At 47.6% G+C, this 20732-nt stretch overlaps 1 protein-coding gene across 3 annotated transcripts in view; it reads right to left on the bottom strand.

The window, feature by feature from the left end:
* PGAP6 (post-GPI attachment to proteins 6) overlaps window positions 1-19743 on the bottom strand; it is a 29757-nt gene extending 10014 nt beyond the window's left edge. Inside the window, exons 1-9 of one of the 3 annotated variants that reach the window (XM_072601798.1) lie at window positions 19516-19743; window positions 7875-8052; window positions 7401-7593; window positions 7017-7147; window positions 5921-6189; window positions 4952-5316; window positions 3270-3360; window positions 2863-2986; window positions 2049-2185 (exon numbers count right to left, since the gene is read on the bottom strand). In XM_072601798.1, the coding sequence (XP_072457899.1) occupies window positions 2049-2185; window positions 2863-2986; window positions 3270-3360; window positions 4952-5316; window positions 5921-6189; window positions 7017-7147; window positions 7401-7593; window positions 7875-8052; window positions 19516-19633 (1606 nt within the window). In that variant the 5' untranslated portion in view covers window positions 19634-19743. Of the gene's footprint in view, window positions 1-2048; window positions 2186-2862; window positions 2987-3269; window positions 3361-4951; window positions 5317-5920; window positions 6190-7016; window positions 7148-7400; window positions 7594-7874; window positions 8053-19133; window positions 19363-19515 lie in introns of those variants that run through there. The other 2 variants (XM_072601788.1, XM_072601808.1) reach the window with 2 other exon arrangements.
* Window positions 19744-20732: the final 989 nt, after the last annotated feature.

Genomic DNA, 20732 nt, shown 5'->3' with positions numbered 1-20732 from the left:
TGCCACGTTCTGCTCTCAGTGACCTTCCAAAATGTTTTCTTTGGAAATCCTGAATTAAGGGCATCAGTTCATGGGCTAGCCCTCCCTCCTGCATCACCAGGAAAGCAAGGAGGTCTGAGCTGGCCAAGTCCCTTTCCACTCCTCCAGTTCTAATCAGCAAGGGTGACTCAGCAGTCTTGGGGCTGTAGCTGGATGTGACGCAGGTCAGCATTTTCCCAGATGCTGCTTGCTCCTGAGAGACCTCAGCCTCACTCTGAGGGAAAAGACTCTGACAGACCTGAATTCCCCTTTGGACAGGGAGCATGTTCTAGTACACAGCACCTTAGGCAGTTGGTAAGATATGCTCCCAAGGCTGCAGGGAATGTCTTTCACAGTATCATTCTCCCTCAACCCCCTCCAATGAATGCCTGGAGCCAGGCCTGCAGGAGGAATACGGCAGCTCCATTATGGTTATCGGTATTTTCTTTATTAACATATTTGCATGGGGGGAACGGGGCTGTGTGAGTTCTAATCAATGCTCACAGCTGCTGCGTCATGAAAGGAACTTTCAGGAAGTCACTTGAATACTGTCTCTTGCAAGGGGGAAGCAGCTATACCTCTCCCCTGATTTCTAAATCTGAGATTTCAGGGCCTTGGCTTAGCTAGGCCAGGGAACCAAGCGGAATGTCACTTCCAGGGAACAGCTAGTGGGCCAGTTTGGCTGGAAAAGGGAGCAATGTGAAATATGACTTCAGGAAAGGTGGGTGGGAGTCACATTGCGGAGGGCATTAGATGCCAGAATGAGGATGGCACTACCACTGAAGTCAAGGAGCAACATGGTGAAGTCTAGAGTTTAGGAATATCAGTCTGGAAGCTTTGTGGAGGAAGGCTTGAATAGGGGACAGCCTGGGAGCAGGGAGGATCAAGTAGGAGGTGGCTGTAATAGGTTGGGGAGAGGTAATGAGCTAGGGTAGAACCCGTGTGAATGCAGAGAAGAGGATGGGCACATAAGATACTGTAGTAGGAGGATTTGGCAACTGGAAAAACAGCATACAAAATAGCTACAACACTGGATATGGAAAAGACAACCAAAATCTGAAACTGAATGCTGGAAAGTGTAATGACCAAGCCTGGCCCAAAGAAGGGATGAAAATATTCTGCCTTCCCTTCTTTGCAGAGATGTAGAGAACACTACGTAGAATGCGAGATTTGATTAATATGTTGGGTCAGATTGCTTCACTTTTCTCCCCTTTTTCTTCCTTCTTTAAGACATAACTCTGGGAGGCAAAGGAGGGAAGGATATACTGGGAAATGAAAGCCAAATATATCAATAAAAATGTAAAGGAGATAAATGACAAAAAAATCAATAAAAATTTATATTTAAAAATAGGACTTGGCAACTGATAGGATGTAGGGAAACGGAGAGAAAAGAACCATGGATGACTCCAAGACTATCAGTCTGAATGACTAGAAAAATGGCAGTAGTCTTAACAGAAATAGGAAAGTTTGGAGGTGAGATGGAATTCAAATCAGGAAGTCTCATTCTGGGGAGGAGGAAAGTCCTGAGGTGGGGTATCAAGATGGGGCCTCCCCCTCAGTAGAATGAACTCTTCTCCCTAGCCTACCAGGGTAGATAGAGTCTGGATAATGAAGTGGAAAGTCTTAGCAGCTACAAATATGAAGAAGGTCCTTAAGTAAAGCATAGCAGGATGCTAAGCAGGGAAAAACAAATAAACAAACAAATGAATGGGGCATTGAAGATACAGGAAAGGCTTCAATCATTTCCCTTAACCTTGCCTTTCTTCTAAGGGGGCTTCCTCTCTTCAGGGCAGAACCCAGGCCACACCCCTAGGGCGGCAACACCCCTTAGACTCATAAGCCAGAATTCTGGTTTTACCACCCTACTCCATACTGTCCTGAGGACAGATGGCTGGGTCCCCAAGGTCCTAGGAACCTAGTAGAAACTATGACCACTGGTCCTATGTCCCAGGGTCCTTTCTGGGTGGGAATTGGAGAAACAATTCCAATCTAGGGTTTCCTATCCCAGGAAAGAGTCAAGTAGTACTCACCAGCTTTGCAGGTACAGCTGGCATAAAGGTACCCATGTCTTCGCAGCAGTCTACATTGGCCATATGAGCCACAATCATTGAAGCAAGGGGTCAGGGACATGGAAGCCTCCACATCTGCTCGAAGCTGCTGACACTCACTATAAAGCACAGAGGGTAACACAAATAAGCCTTGATCTTTAGAAGCTATTGGCTAGTTAGCAATTGGACCCAATGTCCTCTCTATTCTGTGCCTTGTTCTGGGTCAGTCTTGCCTTCCACGTCTTTCCCCACTTTGTGTTCTAGCCATTGAGGCTGTCCTTTCCCACATTAGCTTCCTGGGGCACTGGAAAAGGGGTAGGGAAGCCCCTATTGTATGCAATATTAAGATGGTGTGTAATGCAATAAAAAGAGCACTGGAATGGGGGTCAATTGTCCTGGATTTGAGTCTAGGCTCTGATACTTACTAGCTGTTTGACCTTGGACAAGACACTTAATCTTTCTGAGCCTCAGTTTCCTTATCTGTAAAATGGGGATAATAATATTTATATCACCTACCTCACAGGGTTGTTAAAAAGAAAGTGCTTTGTAGACTGTCAAAAGCTAGAGAAATGTGAACTGTTTACATTATTATTATTACTGTCCTCTAACAGTGATATCCCTGCGGTGACTGAAAGAAGGCAAAAGGCCACGAAAGGATGAGCCCCCAACCAACCAGGGAGAGCCCATGCCTCAAAATTTGGCCCTCTGGAAATCTCAGAGAGGATCCAATTTGTTCTGTCCCTGGGACTATTCATGAGATCTGTGGTCCCCTGACCACATCCCCTCGGACACTCACCTCACATGTGTTGGGCAGATGAGCTGTAAGGAGAGGTACCAATTACCAGTCTCCGGATAGGGGACAGAAAGCATGACCTCACGAGAAGAGTCAGACAGGTACAAAGGGTATCCTTCAAAAAAGGCTAAGGCAACAAGAGAAAGAGATGTTGTTCTTGGTTACTGGGGCTTCCAGTGAGACAGGAAGGACTGGGGAGCCAAAGATGGAAAACTTCATTCCCCTAAAATACTGTTACCCATTTCCCCTGCTTTTCAAGTTAGGTTGAGAGAACTAAAGCAGGGATGAAATAGTTCTTCCTATGCCCTCCCACTGTATAGGTATTCCAGAAAAAGGGGTCTTCCCTTAGGAGTACATCTTCCCCTAGAAAAAGAGGCCCCAGGGAAAGGGCTTCTACTTCATTCCTGTACCTGTAGTGCAGTTTTGAGAGGTATTGAGGCTGAGGACAGGTGAAGTGGCGCTCAGGCAACCAACTACCGAAATGCTGTTACTGCCCAGAGTCTGCAAGGGACAGATGCCAATGGTCAGTCTTACCCCTAGCCTAGGCCTGGAACTCAGACTTTCCCCACCTAGCTCAGAGGTTAGAGAAATGGGTACAACTCTATCCCTGTCTCCCCTCTTCTCATCCCTGAAACGAAAGGCGTGGGCCTAATCTGGTTGCTGAAGCCCCTGCCTTCTCCCGATCTAAATTCTATCCTTCTTCTAAAGCACACTTTAAATCCTTTCTCCATGAAACTTTCCTTGACCACCTCAAAGGGATTCCTCTTTCTGAACTCCTTAAAAACTATTTTAGTAGTTTACATATAAAACAGACCATACACTTTTACATGAGTATAAACAATATAAGATAGACTATAATTATATGTGAACGATTATACCTGATTATAGTCTATCTGATATTGTTTTCTAATTATTTCATGTGTGTTAGCTTTCTCTTCTCAGCCCCCTGTAAGGTCTTGGAAGAAACAGGTCTGAAAACCAGCTGTAAAGGACTAGTTAGTCTTTTGGCCTCCAGTTTCTTTCTCCACAATCCATTCTGAATACATAGCCAGAGGAATCTTTCTGATGCAGAGATTGCAGCACATCATTTCCAGGTCCAAAAACTTTTAATAGCTTCCCATTTATTGGAGAATATAGTTCAAGGCTCTCTACAATGGGGTGCCACTTTATGTCTCCATCTGGATCTCATACTCCTTCCCATGATTCATTCTATTTTCCAGCCAAACTGATTTCCCTATACTTCTTTTCCAGATACACCCAGTGATTCCTCCCCAGGTGCCTCCTTCTCTGACTGGGTCTACTCACCTTGCTCCCAAAGGCTTTTTCAAATCTTTGTTTTTGCTCTTCCTGGAATCTTAACCCAGCCCCATAATGCCACACCCCTGTAGGCTCTATCTGTAGAATTTTATCTACTCACTGTTCAAAAGTCCTACTCAAATGCTTTCTCCATGAAACTTTTTCTTACCCTACCAATTTTTGTACTCTTTCCCCTCAGGACTCAAAACATTTTGGTTCTATGGTGCCTCTACATTTAACACACTTTTCCTTGTGTTGTATTTCTCTACATTTTCTCTACTCTGCTCTCCCACTTAGGTGGCGAGTTCTTGGATAGCTGGACCAAGGCTTGTTCATTTCTTTTGCCCCCTTCACTGTTTATTCAGGATCCTACACGTAATGAGCACTTGGTAAATGGCTGCTTAAACGTGGGGACAAATGCTTGTCTTGCTAGAATGGAGATTCCCTGAAAGTAAGGACCACATTTTCTCCCTCTTTTCTTACCCTCCCCCCAACAGTGCATGCTCCAGGGCTGAACACATAATAGGCATTTGGTAAATATTTAAAGAATTGGCAATTTCTAGTCTCTGCCAGAACAAGGTTTTTGGGAAATAAAACTCTCTCATCAAAGAGAAAATGAATATATTAGAAGGTCTGGGGTGAAGTTGTTGAGGGCATCAGGAACTAAGCTTGGCACACTGGCAATGGGTACATTGTCCCTGGTGACCTGTAATATCTCTGAAAGCTTCCGCATATCACATTCCAGGGAAAATCTCTTCCCACCCACGGCCCTCCAATCCCAACCCTAGGTGGGCACCGTATTGAGCTTCAGGCTGACGATGAAGGTGCTGCCACTATCCATGCCTGTGTTGAGATTGATCGGGAACAGGGTGGGCAGACTGGACCACACAATGATCCCAGAACCACTCAGGGGCCAGAAGCGCACGGAAACCACATCCAGCTCCTCCCGAATAACCGGGTAGCTGAGGAGGCAGAAGCCACTCAGAGCCGAGGCATTTCGGAAATCCTCGACAGGGGAAAAGGGTCTGCTGCCCACACCCATCCTCTTGCCAAGGTGCCAAGGGCTTCGCCCCATGGACAGGGAGGCTGCTGATGCGTTGAGACTCTGGTTCAGGCTGATGGAGGAGACAACCAAGGGTCCCAGACTCCCTGGCCGGCATGCTGCCCAGAGAACAAAGGGAAGGAAAGTCAGCAGCGAGGAGGGAGGGAAGTTGCAGACCCAGGAAAGAAGAGGTCTGGAAGGGGAACACGAGGGAGGGTGAGACCTTCAGCAGCCTTGGGAAGGAAAGTAGGTCATTCAGCCCAGTAGGGCATCACTTGGATCAGGCAGGAAAGCGGTATATCTTGGGGAAAGAAAACCTCAATGGCTTCCATGAGTCTAGGAAAGGTTCAGGATTACTTTCAGAGATGGGGAGAAAGGGATGCTCCAGGGGTGCAGGCCAAATTATCTTAAGAAAGAATCAGGGGAAGAGAATAGGCTGCTCAAGAAGCAACTCTCGGGAAGGATTTGCAGGATCTACTATGGCCAGTATGGGTGGGAAGCGCTTCAGCTTGAGATTCCATGTGACTTCGCTAATAGCGGGAGCTGAAGAGGGATTTAGGAATAACTGGGTACGACTCTAGCCAACTATTCCCAAAGCAATGGGAAGGGAGGGGATGGATTTGAATAAAGAACTATGGGGTGGCAGCATCTCCTCCCCAAGCCTTAGAAAATTACAGTAGTGTCAGAATTGTGAAGATGGTGATAAGCCAGGGGCTGGCCAACCTGCAAGGGAGGCAACAGCATCGAAGGTCACGCTGACGTTGGGTTCTGCCCTGCCCTCAGCTGTCACCTGTAGCCAAGTGTCCCAGGGGGGTGCAGGGAGGTGCAGACGGCAGGGCTCATGCTGGTCTGTACAGCTGATGACCTTCTGAAAGGATTGGGGCAGGGTGTTGGGCCCAACAATGAGGCGTACGGGGCAGATCTGGGTCCCATTAGACACACAGCTCCTCAGCTCTAGTTGGAGATCTGAGGTGTACTTTGGGATGTAGACCCTGTAAGCCAAAGGGACTGTTTGGTGATGGCCAAGCCCTAAGCCCAGGCCTTCACCAGTCTCTGTGGTTCCCTCCACCGCCCACTCCACTTCTCTCTGCCACATCATTTACAATCTCCCCTCCCACCCCTTTTGCCATTCAGTTTCAGTCTGGGATGGAGAGTCAGGAGTGCTCAGTTTTAGTCCTGATGTATCATTTACCAGCTACAGGGTCCCCCCTTAAGGCTTCAATTTCACCTCCTCTATTTCCCAGGAACTTTTCCAGGCTTATTTCCTGTTATTCTCTTTCACATATTCTTATTCTAGTCAAACTGACCTGCTAGCTGTTTCCCATCCAAGACCTTTAACTTGCTGCCTCCCTGTCTGGAACGCCCTCCCCTCCTTACCGCTGCTTCTCAAAATCTCTGGTTTCTTTTCTGACTCCCACAGAAAACTTTTCCTGATCTACACCTTCCCACCACCTTACTCCTTAAATTGTATTCTTTCTACTGGAAATTATTTTATATCTAAATTTTGTATAATTTGTATTTACTTCTCTGTCCTTTCTTGTAACCTCCCAGTTGAATATAAGCCCCCATAGGGTAGAGCTGCTTGACTTTGTAAACTCAGCATATACCACAGTGCCTTGCACATAACAGGTATTTAATAAATGTTTCTGAATTGAATTGGATGTTATGAGGATCAAATAAGTTAATGAATTTTGGGGGGGAAGAAGGGGGCACAGAACTGTGATAGATAACATATGTACCTCTAAAATCTGATGATTCAACCAGATCTAACACCCAGTCTCCTGGGCCCTGTACGTGAGGACTATGCCCCCCAACTCACTTGAGATGCCTCAGCTGAGAGCCAGAGAGGGTCCGCGAGAGGGGCGTGTCAGGCTGCAGAATGGTAACATCGGTCAGCCGTAGCACCAGCATGTCTGGTTGGAAGATGTAGGTACAGGGGGTGGTCACACCCTAGGCAGAGATGAGAGAGGGAGGGTGGATAACGCTGGATATGTGTTCTAGAAACGGCACTGTGGGGAACTTCATGGGGAGAATCACTATGTAATTGGGTCTGAGGTGAAGGGGAAACTCTTAAAGGAGAGAGGAGAGGTCACTGTACTCTTTGTGTGGGATATCCAAGAGAGAGAAGACAGCGTGAGGGACTGGCTGTCATGCCAGAAGGGCCTGAGAGGGAAGAGAAGGGAAAGGACCTCCTCATCCTCACCTTTACTTCTATCTTCTGGGGTGAGCGGGGCAAGTGGGCTGCAATGAACCAGTCGCCAGGTGCAGGGCTGGAGACGTTGATGACAGTGTTGTTGTGTATTAGGTTTATAGAAAACGAGGGCCGGACTGTGGTGTTGTCTGGGAACTTGGTGCCCAGAGGGTTGATGACTGGAGGAGCACCATAACGGAAGTGGCTGAAAGCAGAAAGAACAGGGAGGGGTCAAGACCATGCTCCCTCTCCCCCAGCAGGAAGGGCAGACAGGAACAAACAGCTGGAGTTGAGGTCAAGGTCTCGGGCAGCCCAGGTCTAGACTGTATGTGGAACAAAGCTAAAATGCAGGTTGGAGGCCCCCTCAGGAAGCTGAGTGGGGTGGGAAGTGTGCCATTGAGGGGCAAGGGTGCAGCAGGAGGGACATGGGGTATCACGAGGAGCAGATGCAGAAGGGTACCAAATGAGCGTCAGACTGTCACATACACGGTGATCTCCACATCTGTGCATTCAGAGCCTGGGCCCTTAAATGCCTGCAGCAGCCAACGGAGCAGCACTGTGTCAGAAGGCACCCGGAAGTGGTAGAGCTTGCTGCTGCCATACCAGCTGTAGAACGACAACTTCTGGGGGCTCTGGACAAAGTACTCATACGAATACATCAGGTCTGGAGGAGAAGAAGGGATGGTGATTTAGAGTGGGGCAGTCTGCTGAGGACTGTTTCTTCCCGGAGACAAGCAACAATCTGCCCCCTCATCCTCCCCTTCAGTATACCTCCCCCTTTCCCTCCCCCCCATATACCCAGAGACACGGAACATCAGGTTCTGGGCTGAGAAGGATGGATAAGGAGAAGACCTCAGCATCTACTCTGAGCACAGCTGGCCTGAGTCACTGATGCTGGGCCATAGCTACCTACCATACCCTACCTACCATAGTTATATTCCTGTATGTGTGGACCTTTATTATAAGAAAACAATGTAATGGAAAGGCCACTAGGTGGTCTCAAGCATGGAACAAGCTGGACTGGAGTCCCAGTTCCATCATCTATTAGTACTATGATCTTAGTAAGTCACTTGACCACCCTAGGCCTCAGTTTCCTTCATTTGTAAAATGAGGATAATAATCCTTTCCCTATACATCTCACAGGGCTGTTATGCAGGACGGTGGACTTAGAATAAAGAGAAACCTGCCTCTGAGATGCACTAGCTGTGTGACCAGGGGCAAAACACGTAATCTCTTTGAGTCTCAGGATCTTTTCTGAAAAATGGAGTGAATAGAACCTGCAATATCTATTTCACAAGGTTGTTCTCAAGATCAAATGAATATAAATTACATGGCAAATATTAAAGTGCGATACAAATGTCAGTTATTATTATTATTATTATTGTAAAACTAGAAAGTGCTATGTAAATGAAATTACTATCATTAATAGCAGTCATTTGTAAGGGAAGAGGAAAAGGGAATAAGCATTTCTAAAGCGTCTACTATATGCCAGACATGCTACGCACTTTTTACAAATGTTATCTCATGATATTTACAACCCTATCATCCCTATTTTGCAGTTGAGGAAACTGAGGCAGGGGAGTTCCCCCTTCACCTCAGACCCAGTCACAGAGTGATTCTCCCCATTCTCTGGGCATTCTCAAATGCCCAGCATCACAGAGCTGGAACTACACTCAGGTCTTCCTGACTCTATGCCCAGCATTTTATGCACTGCTCCAATTAATACATGCCAGACACATACTGCTTTATCAAACAGTTTACATCCCTTATCCTGGCATTTAAATTGCTCTACAATCTGGCTCCTATCTATTGTTCTGGCTGTATCTTTTTATTATCCTCCTTCACATACTCTACAAGCCCCCCAAACTGGACTATCTCCCATCTCCCATTCTTATCTTGCCTTTGTTTTCATCTTTTTGCTGATAACATTCGCCCAATACGTAGAACAGACTTTCTGTCCAGCTACGTATGTTGAAAAATCTCCTTTCCTTCCGAGTCACATGCAGGTGTTATATCTTCCATGAACCCTTCCTTAACTTCCCACCTCAATTGAAAATGGTCTCCTCCTCAAATTTCTCCCAGCACTTTGCCTTGAATTATCCCTAGTAAATTATCCTTAAGTGTAACATTTCTTAAAACCACAATTATTTGGGTATATCTCATTTCCACCCCCTTCTTCTCATAATAGATTGCTAATTCTTTGAGAATAGGGTCTGTGTCATAGCTACACCAGCATCCAGCACTGTCTTTCATATGTGTTTAAGAAATGTTTGTTGAAATGGTTTAACTGAATAGGGCAGTTATTCTCATTTAACACTGAGGAAAGTAAAGCCCAGAGAGATGTGACTTTCTCAGATGTAACCCGACTGTAAGTCGGGTCTCCTGGCTCCCAAACAGGGCAATTTCTGCCACATCATGCTGCCCTAGGGTCACTTTCAGCCTCTGAGTGACCTCAGCTTGGCCTGAGTGAACTCTAGCAGGAAGTCCCAAGGGAAAATATGTGGGTGGATCCTAGGTTCTAGCTTGTCCATACCTGGGGCAACAGCAGTACCTGTTCTGCACTAGGCTGCTGGAGTTCAGGTTAAAAAATGATACAGTGAGTGTTCTCCCCATGATAATCACCATGGAGCTGATGTGAGGGGGAGGGTATAGTTAAATATCCTGCTTGTAAATAAGGAGGTATTCATTGCCACGAGGGTTTAGGTTGCCCTCCTCCTGGGCAAAGAGACACAGAGCAAGATATAGCTCTGCCCTTAATTTGATGAGAGTGATCTTAACTTTTCCCAAGCTCCCTTAACACTGAAGCCAACCTATGGCAGGGCCATGGTGCCCCTCTGACTGACCCCTATTCCCCAATCAGACTGGCAGGAAGCAAAGAAAGAGCCTGCTTGACATCAGCTTAGCTCAAATAGGCTTCTCTCCAGCAGAAACTCCAATACCAAGATTAAGGGTGTCCAGGACAGAAAATTTAGAGCCTTGAGACTTCTAAATTCCTTTAGCAGAAAACCCTAGGGGAGAAGGGGATGGTGGACAGTTTCAAAGGCCTCTGATCTATTTCCACGTCAGTTTTCCTGGTCCTGATGTCTGGGCAGAGGCTGTCAGGGAGATGGTTGAAGTGACTGGATTCTGGAAAAAATGTTACCATGACTTAACTAGGGTCAGGAAGAGACTGATTTCTTTCAGTCAATGCCTTCAGGATGGAGAGCAAAAACAGGATTGGCAGAGGGCTGGGATCAATGACCGAAAAGGGCTGACAAATGGGAAGACCGGTTACCAGAAGACTCCCATTCCAATGACCATAAGGTCAAGGGAGCTGGCAAAGCAGTTGTGTCAGAGACAACTAGGCCAAAGCGTATTTGAGAAAAGCAGAAAATCATTCCTATCTTATAACCAGGGAGAAAAATACCAAGTAAAGGGACTTGTCTAGGGTCACACAATAGACAGTGACAGACCTAAGTTCAGGCCTTCTGATCCTAAGGACCAGGAGGTATCTACTCAGCTTTGAGTCTCTGAACTGGGGATAATGACCCTGGAGAAGATGAAACTTAGGCACATAATGATCATCTTAAAATATCTTTTGGCTCTTTTATTATTTCTTGATGTCTTGTGGAGTCATTAGATTAGCTTTGTCTAAGAACATGTAAAGGGATCCCACGTGGTGTTCCCTTATTCTGCTTGGCCTCACAGGGCAAACCTTGAACCAATGACTGGATGTTTTATGGAAGCAGATGTCATGTCAATATGAGGAAGAACTTCACAAAACCAAAGTCTTACTACAAAGTATTTCCTTCTCACTGTCAATTTTCGAATGGACATTATTCAAGCACTGGTTGTAGATGCTAAAGAGGAGGGGCTTTCTCCTTCAGAGAGAGAGGAGTCTAGATGACTTCTGAAGATGCTTCCACTTCTACGGTCACAGGTGGAAGTCCTGATCTGCTAAAGTTGTGAGCGATCCACACCAGCCTCCCCCGGGGACTTCAGTCCATGAGCTGAAAGCTCAGCCTCTTTTATTTGTTTTATTGAATCATGACAGCATATGGGACCCACTGACAAGCTCCAGGAACCAGAAAGGAATACTGTGTGATGTGCTCAGAAGTCCCAGCACAGCAGTGACCCCCAACATAGTGAGAACTAGGTGTCAGGATCCCTGAGTCCCCTGGGTTGCTGACTCAGCCTGAACAGCTCACATAGATCCCTTGTGAGGCCCAGGGCCAACTCAGCTCCAGAGGGATTAGACTAAGCCAAGGCCTCATTCTCAGAGAACACATCAGGCTCAAATATACCAATCTTCCAAACACTGTGATACACTGCACACCCAGTGGGGCCCTTAGACAAGGACAGAGAAATCTAGTCTTCTTCTCTGAGCCCTTATGGTGGACTCATTCTTCCATGAAGGAACTGTTCCTCTGAGTTCACGAGATAGTGTGGTGTCAAGACAGCTGGAATAGGATTTGGGCGACATAGGTCCAAATCCCAAGTTCTGTCTATTCAGTAGGTCCATTCCTCTCTTTGGGACTCAAATTTCCATGTTAGAGACAGAGATACTGGGGATAGTGTCCATTAAATAATCCCCTAAGTAACCCATACTGAGCCTGTCCTCCTCTCCCTGAGCTTGAAGGTACCCCATCCCTCATACCCTAGACTAGCAGCAGGGTATCTTGTCAGTTTCTCAATGCAGGCCAAGCCCCTCCGATGACTATTCATTACTAATCATTTTCTTCAACATTATATTGGCCATATGTTCCCAGAACAAAGCAATCAGATCCAACCTGGGTAAAGTCTCAGCTTGCCTCCTGCCTCAGCTGTCCTCAGCTTTCTAGCCAGAGTCAGTCCCATCCTCTTCAACCCCTTTCCCTCTTCAAACCTCAGGACATTACGATGAGAATTTGAATTTAAGAAATATTTCCTGACAACTACTAGGTGTATGGCTGTGGGGTAGGCTCTAAGGTAAAGACAAAGATGAATTAGAAAGTTTCTAACCCTCAAAGAGTTCACAATTTAGGAGAGGAACAAATATACATGCAGATAAATACTATGTAAATATGCTCCAATAAATTTGTGATGTGGGTAATCCTTCCAGTGACAAGCTCATTAACCTCGTCCATCCAAGTTATAACTCATCTACATAACCTGAGACACTTCTGTTCATGTCCTTGACACAAGGGGTCCTATTCTTGGGAGATTTCCTCTCATTCTACAGGCTGCCTATCATGATTCCCTCCCTCTAGTCAACTGCCAACTCATCTCTTTTTCCCAGTCATACATGTCTCTCATCACATCCTTTACAGGACCTTTGGCATAATTCCTCATTTGAAATAGGCTGTAGTCTGCTCACATCTACTTCATGCTTCTCCATTACCCTCTGGGTGATCCCCAGCTTCAATTCTTTGGAGATCATGTTATAGCAACCCATAATACAAACAGTGTGATAATTACATAAGAGAGGTATCAGAATGCTCCGGGGTCTTCTGAGGAGAGATCATCTCTAGTGAGGAGAGGAGGGAAGGAATGAGGGAAGGCTTCATGCAGTGTGCAGCATTTGAATTGAGGTTTAGAGGCTGGGAAGTCTGTCAATAAACAGAATGAGGACAGAATGCAGTAAAGGTGGAAGGGGCAATGAGAACAAAGGCCAGAAAGTGCAGAAGATGTTGTATTAGGGAAGCAGTGAATAGTGCAGATGAAAGGATGATATGGAGAAGACAGGAGGGTCTGAGGCAGGCTGTTTTCTTAAAGGGAGGCTGGAGGAATCTCCCAGGAGGCAGGAAGTTCTCCCATTGAGCTTCTGTTCCCTCCATCCATCATCCCCACTGCACCCCGCAAAAAAAGAAAAAAGAAACAAATAAAGACTCAGATGACAGAGTTTTAGGGGGATGGGAACAGCTTTCTTATAATAGTCTCTGACTGAGTTATGGTTCTAAAAAATCCTAAATGATTCCCTAAAGCCAAAGAGGGGTAGCAAGGTGGTGCAGTGGATAGAGTGTAGGGCAGGGGTGGGGAACCTGCGGCCTTGGGGTCATATGTAATCTTCTAAGTCCTTGGGTGTAGCCTTTTGACTGAGTCTAAATTTTACAGAACAAGTCCTTTTATGAAGGGTATTTGTTCTGTGAAATTTGGATTCAGTCAAAGAGCTGCACTCAAGGAAGGCCACATGTGGCCCTGAGGCTGCAGGTTCCGTACTCCTGGTATAGGGCTTGGAGTCTTCCTAAATTCAAATCTGGCCTCAAACACTTAGTGGCTGTGTGACCCTGGGCAAGTCACTTAACCCTGTTTGCCTTAGTTTCCTTAACTGTAAAATGAGCTGGAGATGGAAAAGGCAAATCATTCTAGTATCTTTGCCAAGGAAACCCCAAAATGGTGTTATGAAGAGTCTGAAAGGACAGAACAATAAAAACCAAACGAATAAACTCCGAATCCTGGAATTCAAGGTCATCCATAATTGGGTTCCAACCTATTTTTTCAGACATCTCTCATACTAGTATACCTCTTTCAGTATACTACATTCCAGCCAAAATGAACTGGTCTCTCTATTCCTTTGTCTTTCTTCATGCTTGGAATGGACTACCTCTTATCCCTAATCCATATCCTTTCCTTCAAGGTACAACTCAAGCTCCCCCTTCTCCAGGAAGGTTTTCTACCTCTTCCCCTATTTCCAATATCTGAAAGGGTTCTCTCCCTCCTCCAAAACATTTGGTCTGTGTCACATCTATCTCTAATACTCAGTACTGTTTCTCATACATGGAGTGCACTAAAATAAATGTTTATTGTGAAACGGGTTGGTCAGGGTAATGTTATAGTGAATATGCATGTATTTCAATTCAATCCAATGAGGTTATTAATATGCTATAACCTGACTCGACTGTAATGTTGCGAATTCCTGCTGTTAGGTTCTTCGGCTGAGTATCCCAGATAAAAACGCATTGTTGAATAATCCGGGTTGATCTGAACTAACCCTCTCCATCATACCTCAATTTTCCCAGCACTAAAGATATTGGGCAGGGTTTGAAGAAAAAAAAATAAAGACATCAGGATATAGCTATACTTTCAAAGGGGGTCAGAAGGAAAGAGTCACTGGGTCCTCCTCCAAGGCTGACAGCAGCAACTCCAGACTAAACCTGGGACCCCAGCATAGCTTTTTGGTGAATGGTCCCTTTTACAACACCAGAAGTCACAGTAGAAGGTAGGTAAACACGAAGTGGTAGCATTGACTTATCAGGGCTTCCTGTAGCCCCTAAAAAAATGGCCACATTTCAACGTAGTCATACTGTCTTAAGAAGTTAAAGCAATAGACACAGGAACTGTCCCAGAAAGCTGTCCCTGGAAAAGCAGCTGGCAGAGGGAAAGAGTCCCTTGAGGACACTGGCTGAGAAAACAGATAAGACTTGATTTTCTCCAAAGTTGCCCAAAGAGACCAGACACCTACAGCAGCAGCTTCTACTTCTTAGACATTCCTTCTCCCTAGAGGGGGCTGAGATTTGACACTCCCATCTCATTCATATAAATCCCCCCAAAAAGATCAGCTTGGTAGGCTTTCCTTTGGAGAATGCCTTCCAGGATGTGAGCCAATGTTAAGGGCTTTGGACAGATATTCCAATCACGTCCAGCCTGTACTGCCTTGGGACCCCAGAAGGCAAGGTGTCTAACCAGCAAGCCTGGGGCCTTAACTAAAAAGGCTCAGTGACATGGCTCAGGGTTATAATCCCACAGCTTGACAGCTTCAATTAAATGCAATTAAAACTTGGCTGACCTACCCTCCACCCTAAGAAAGCTACAGGGGCAAAACATCAATAGTCTGAGGAGCAGGATATTGTGGATTAAGGAAAGGCAGAGAGATGACAAGTTGGGCACCCAGTGGCAAAGAGAGTCCAGGAGTGTGGGTGACTGTGTGAATATGAAAATATTTGTAAACTCATCTACTTCTACAGCACTATTTCATGCCAAGGAACTCACTCTTCCAAACATCCTCTAGAAATCCCAGTTAGACAAGAGGGTGGTGACTCAGACTCCCCTTTCCACCACAAATTCAACAAACACTAAAGAGCGTATTATACAGAAGATACAGTCTGCAGAAAGGGGAGCTTGCAAGTCTAGCAGGAAAAAGATGACACAGAAATGGGGACAAGTTCAGTGACTCCTTCAAAAATTTCTTTTGTATCAGGGAGTAAGATTTGGGCCCAAGTACAGCAACATCAAATACCCAACCGCAAAACTCCTCTGGTTTCTCCCTCTAGTTCTCCAGCCAGATTAGAATCGCTTTGGTTGATGGATACATGGACCACTGAATAACATTAGGCCATCACTCATAAACACCAGGAAAAGATAAGCCTGTCGGTGAAAACCCTGCCCCAGAATCACCTCCTACCCTGCCTGCCTCCTCAAATATTCCTTCATGGGGCTGAGCAGGGGCAGTAAACTGAGGGGTCAGAAGTTCTGGTCTGGAAATCCTCCCAGCTTCCATTCAAAACATCAGTCTCAGGTAAGTCTCTGGCCTGCTTCTGCCCCCAGTCTATGTATTAGGCCATAGCTGGATAGAAAGAACTAAGGTCAAGGAAAATAATAATCTCTCTGTGCTTACAACCCAACTGGCAGGCACAGGTAGAATCCAAGAGGGCCTGAGATTCTCCTGAGGCTCGGCTGGCCTTGTTCCAAGAGCAAGTCTGGAATGTGATTTGGAGGTGAGGGAGCAGAGACTTACTGTTGGAGGTGGGAGAGAGAAGGTGAGACAAAGGATAAGGAATAGCCCAGTTGGAGGGGTCACTCTGGGACAGAGGTGAACAGGGTAGCAATAACCCAACTACTTAGGTCTTTAGTCCTGAGGTAGGAGGGTAGAAGGGAGAAGTGGGGGAAACTGGTGGTGAAGCAATTAAATCAGGAATTCAATACTCAGAGAAGAAAAACAGACCTTCATTCCAAACAGTGCAAACTTAGAAGGCATAGACTCCTGGAAGAAACAGGAGCTCAGAAGAAATATTTCAGAGAAGCCAAGGGGACAGTTGAAAATAAACTACTCCAAAGCACTGATCCACCTCTGGTAGGGGTATCAAAACATATTCTTTTTATTTTTTTTTTTAAACTTTCTCTTCTTTGACATCTGCACTTCTCGAACAACCTCTAAACATCCATCAACAGCCAGATTGCTCTACCTACTTCCAGGGTCCCCCTCCCCATCCAAACACATAGCTGTCAAAATAATACTAAAGCACGTCTTTCCCTGCTCAAAAAACTCTAGAGGCTTTCTATTTCTGCTAGAACAAAATACAAACGTTTTTAGCCTATGATTTAAAGCTCTCTACAAAAATCTGGCTCCAGACTATACCCTTCTATACTTATTTGACATTATTCCCTTTTACAAACTCTGGATTCTAATCAACTGTTTTACAAGTTACCTAAACTCAGCATTCTTCTCCTACCTTCACACAACTTGGTCCCCATGACAGGCACCTTGATGAAGAACCTGAAGGCAGCATGTGCCAGGTAAGCCAAAACCACCACCACCACTGCCTTGACCATCATCTCCCCTCAGACCCTGATGGGAACAGCCTGTACCCAAAACCATCGGAAACAGCAGTGCCCCCCAAAGCAAGCCTCCAGACTCCATGGTTATCATTGAGGGGATAAGCTGTTGTAGAGAGGGGGGTCTAACTTCCTCATCACCACAAGCAACAGATGACCACCAACAGGCAGAAGCACAGGAGCCCTGGGAGTGGCAGCACCCCCATCCTGCTTCCAGTTCAGCCCCTATGATCATCATTTGGGGAAATTGCTCCCTCAGAGAAGGAACCAGCCTTCCCAATTAACTGTCACACACAAGGAAGGCAAGCCAGCCTAGGCAGCAAGGTACCCTTGAGGGAAGACAGGAGGCAGCAACATGTCTGGAAGGTCAAACCACCATCACCTCCCTTCTGACTTTTGGGGAGATGACCCAGGACCCGAAGCCTGAGAGCCTTGGGAATAACAATGCTTCCCAATGCCCTCAGCCATTATCCTGGGAGGTAGTCCATTCGGAGATGTAGCCTGGAAGCTGCTCCTGCAAGTGTTACAGGCACAGCTACTCAAGACCCAGAAAAGAAAGTTCCTGTCTTAGTTAAGAGTCCTTGGCACCATCCAATGACTTCACATAAGAAATTGGGTGTGATTTTATCATTAAGGAAGAGTAACTAACACTGATCTGTTTTGCCACTACTCTAGGACCATGGGACTTTTCCATCTAATTTGTAGTTGAAACATTCCCGTAGGTGTTTTTACTCGTGAGAATGTAAGTCCTTGAGAGCTGGGACTGTCTTCCTATTCTGTTTGCATTCCCAGTATTTAGAAAAGTGCTTAGTAAGAATTTATTAAGTGCTTGTTTCATTCATTCATGCCTAGATCATACTTCCTACCTCCTCACCTCAGTCTCTTAAAATCCTTAGCTTTCTGTAAAGCTCAGCCTTGCCTAATCTCCCTAGCTGTCAGTCTTCTCTTCTTCCTCAATTTTGTGTTTACTTATCTCTGTATATGTTGTACCACTCATAGGAACAGTTTTTTTTATTTCTGCCTCTGAAACCCCACTGACTGTGACTTGAATAAATATAGAGCAGGTGCTTAATAAATCGTTGCATTGTCAAGCCAACACACCTCCCACTAGGCCATTTTAGTTTTCTGTCCAATTTGAAAGCTGAAATAAGATTCCCCTCCACCAAAAACAAAAAACAAAAAAAACAGTTGCCACTTAATTTTGTAGTGTGGCTTCCCCATCCCTTGAAGCAATACCTTACAGGAAAAAGAGAAGACAGCTAAAGGGAAGTCAAGAAATGGCCAAAAGTCTCCCTGGGGTCTATCTGAGGTCCCCAGCAACTTCTAGAGGGTTGAGAAAGGAAAACAGATCATTTCTCCAGGTCACTTCTGAAGTTTACAATCCAGTCCCCTCCCCAATCCCGGTAAGTGCTCTGTTAATAGGACTCTGTCAGGCAGAAAACAGAAAAGTCTCAAAGGTCACAGCCCCACCCCAACTCAAGATTGTCAGTACCTCCACATCCTGGTCCAAAGAAGGAAGTCAGCCCAGCACTTCAATCTCCGGAATTCTATTCCAGAATCCAGCCCTCCGGGAGTTCAATCAAGAAATCATTACCCAATTAATTTAAACATTTATTAGGCACCTACAAACTTGCAAGACACTCCTAAGCTCAGCCTGTTGTCTGTCTTCACTCCTCTTGGCTTTACCTCAAAACTACACCAAGTCAAGGACCACCGAAGAAGCTTACCTCCAGTCCAAAGCTGGCATCACTCCGCAAGGCCACCTTGAAAAGAGTTAGATTTTTAAGGGGGATGGAGGGCTCGCCACAGCCTGGTGGAATGCCAAATGGCAGTACCTACACACGACTTACAATAGCCTCTGGCCTGGAAGAGATCTGACACTCCTCTGGACCCGCTCCAGAGGTCCCTCGGGTCCAGGGTTTTAGCACAGTGGTTGGCACACACAATAGGTGCTTAATAAATGCTTGCTGGTTGGTTGACTCAGCTCCCTCGGTCCTATTCCAGGAACTTTTCAGGTCCTCTGGACCTGCCAAATCCCCGGCCAGAGCCTTCGTCGGAGACCAGCTTCGAGGCACGATCCCTGCCCCGGGAGAACGCCCCCGTACCCCTACTCTACCACAATTAGGAGCCTGCCTTCCTCACCATAAGTCCTGACGACTCCCCCCTCCCCCATCCAGGAAGAACTTTCCAAGGGAATGAATGGACCACTGCCCCCTCCATCCAGTCCGGCCTTACCCCCTCCCTCGCTTTCCTGAGGCCCGGGAGGGGAAGTGACTTGCCCAAGGTCACACAGCGGGTCAGAGGCAGGAGCGGCAGGCTGGGACATTCCAAGCTCGCTCTCCCCGGGCCAGGGGATGCCCCGGCCCGGCCCGGCCCGGCCCGGCCTGGCGCCGCGGGCGGACGCTCCTCGGCCCGGGAAGGAGCAGGTGCACGGGCCCCATGAGCGCATACACGGTGATGGGTCGAGTCACAATGGGGCGGCCAGCGCTCGTCCAGCGCCGCCGGCCGCCGGCTCGGCTCGGTCCCGGCCCGGGCAGCCCCCGCCCGCAGCCCCGGGAGCCCCCCGGCCGGCAGCCCCGGGCCCGGCCTGGGAATCGCGCCTCGCTCCCCCACTCACCGGGGCCGCCGCCGCTCGCGTTGCCGGCGGGGACCGCGGCGGTGGCGCCGGCCGAGGGGCCGAGGCAGAGGACAAGCAGCCACGCCAGCGGCCCCGCCGCGCCCCCGGCCCGGCCCATGGCTCCGCCGGCTCGGCCCCGCTCTATCCGGCCAGCGGGTCCGGCCTCCAGCCTCCCGCGCTCCGGGCGCCGCCGCTTCTGCCCCGGGCTCCCATCGCCGCGGCCGGTGCCGGCCGACCGCCGCTGCCCCCGCCCGGGGCCACTTCCGCCCGCCAGGCCCCGCCCCCTGCCCTGCCCTGCCCGCCCCCGCGCGCCCCCGCCCCGCGGGCACCGGGGAAAATTCAGCCCCCGCGGGCCGGCGGCTGCGGTGCCACCTGTGCTGGGCGCACCGAGCCCGACGCGGGAGCGCGTCCTGGGGCAGCCTGGGCTACGCGGCGGGGCGCGGCGCCCGGGGAGGGGGCCCGGGGGCCCGGGACCCAGCGAAGGGCCGGCGGGCTCGGGGGCCCGTCTGGGAAATGGGCCATCCGCCCACCGCCCCGTGAGTCCGGGAGAAATCCCCCGTGTTGGGAGTCTGGAGACCCGACCCGGGCGTCCGCTTCGTCCTGCAGCCTCAGACGAGCTACTGGTCATCTGGTAGCAAAAAGAAAAACCTGTGCCTCAGTTTCCCCTTCTGTCCAACAGCGGGACCACAGCCACCTGCATTTGGCTTTGCCGTACGACAGGCACCTCCCTCCCTTCCTTGGAGAGATGGGGACGACAGGAGCGGAACATGTCCTGTTCAGGAGCAGCTGGGTGGCACAGTGGGCAGAGCTTTGGGGTTGGAGTCAGAAAGACCAGAGTTCAAATCCAGCTTGACGACCCTGGGCAAGACGTGGCACCTCTGTGAGCCTTAGTTTCCTGCTCTGTAGAATGGGGACAATAATCCCTCCCAAGGTCGTTGTGAGGATCAAAGGAGGGAATCATTAATTGTCAAGTTTGTGCCTGGCACAGAGGGAGGGCTCTGTAAATGGTAACTGTCATTATTATCACTTCTGCGGTGAGACTTGGCTAGTTTTACCGTACTCCTTTTTTCTCTCTTTTTCTTTGTTACTAGTAGAAACTTGATACATAGGGAAGGGGGAGGAACATATAAACATATAAAAATGTAAATTTAAGGTGAAAAAATGATGTAAAAGTGAAAAGTATCCAAACTTTTTTTTTTTTTAAAGACTGATAGAAA

The sequence above is a fragment of the Notamacropus eugenii genome, chromosome 1 (assembly GCF_028372415.1).
Source record: "Notamacropus eugenii isolate mMacEug1 chromosome 1, mMacEug1.pri_v2, whole genome shotgun sequence".
NCBI classification, from domain to species: Eukaryota; Metazoa; Chordata; class Mammalia; order Diprotodontia; family Macropodidae; genus Notamacropus; species Notamacropus eugenii.
This window is presented reverse-complemented; position numbering and strand designations above follow the sequence as displayed.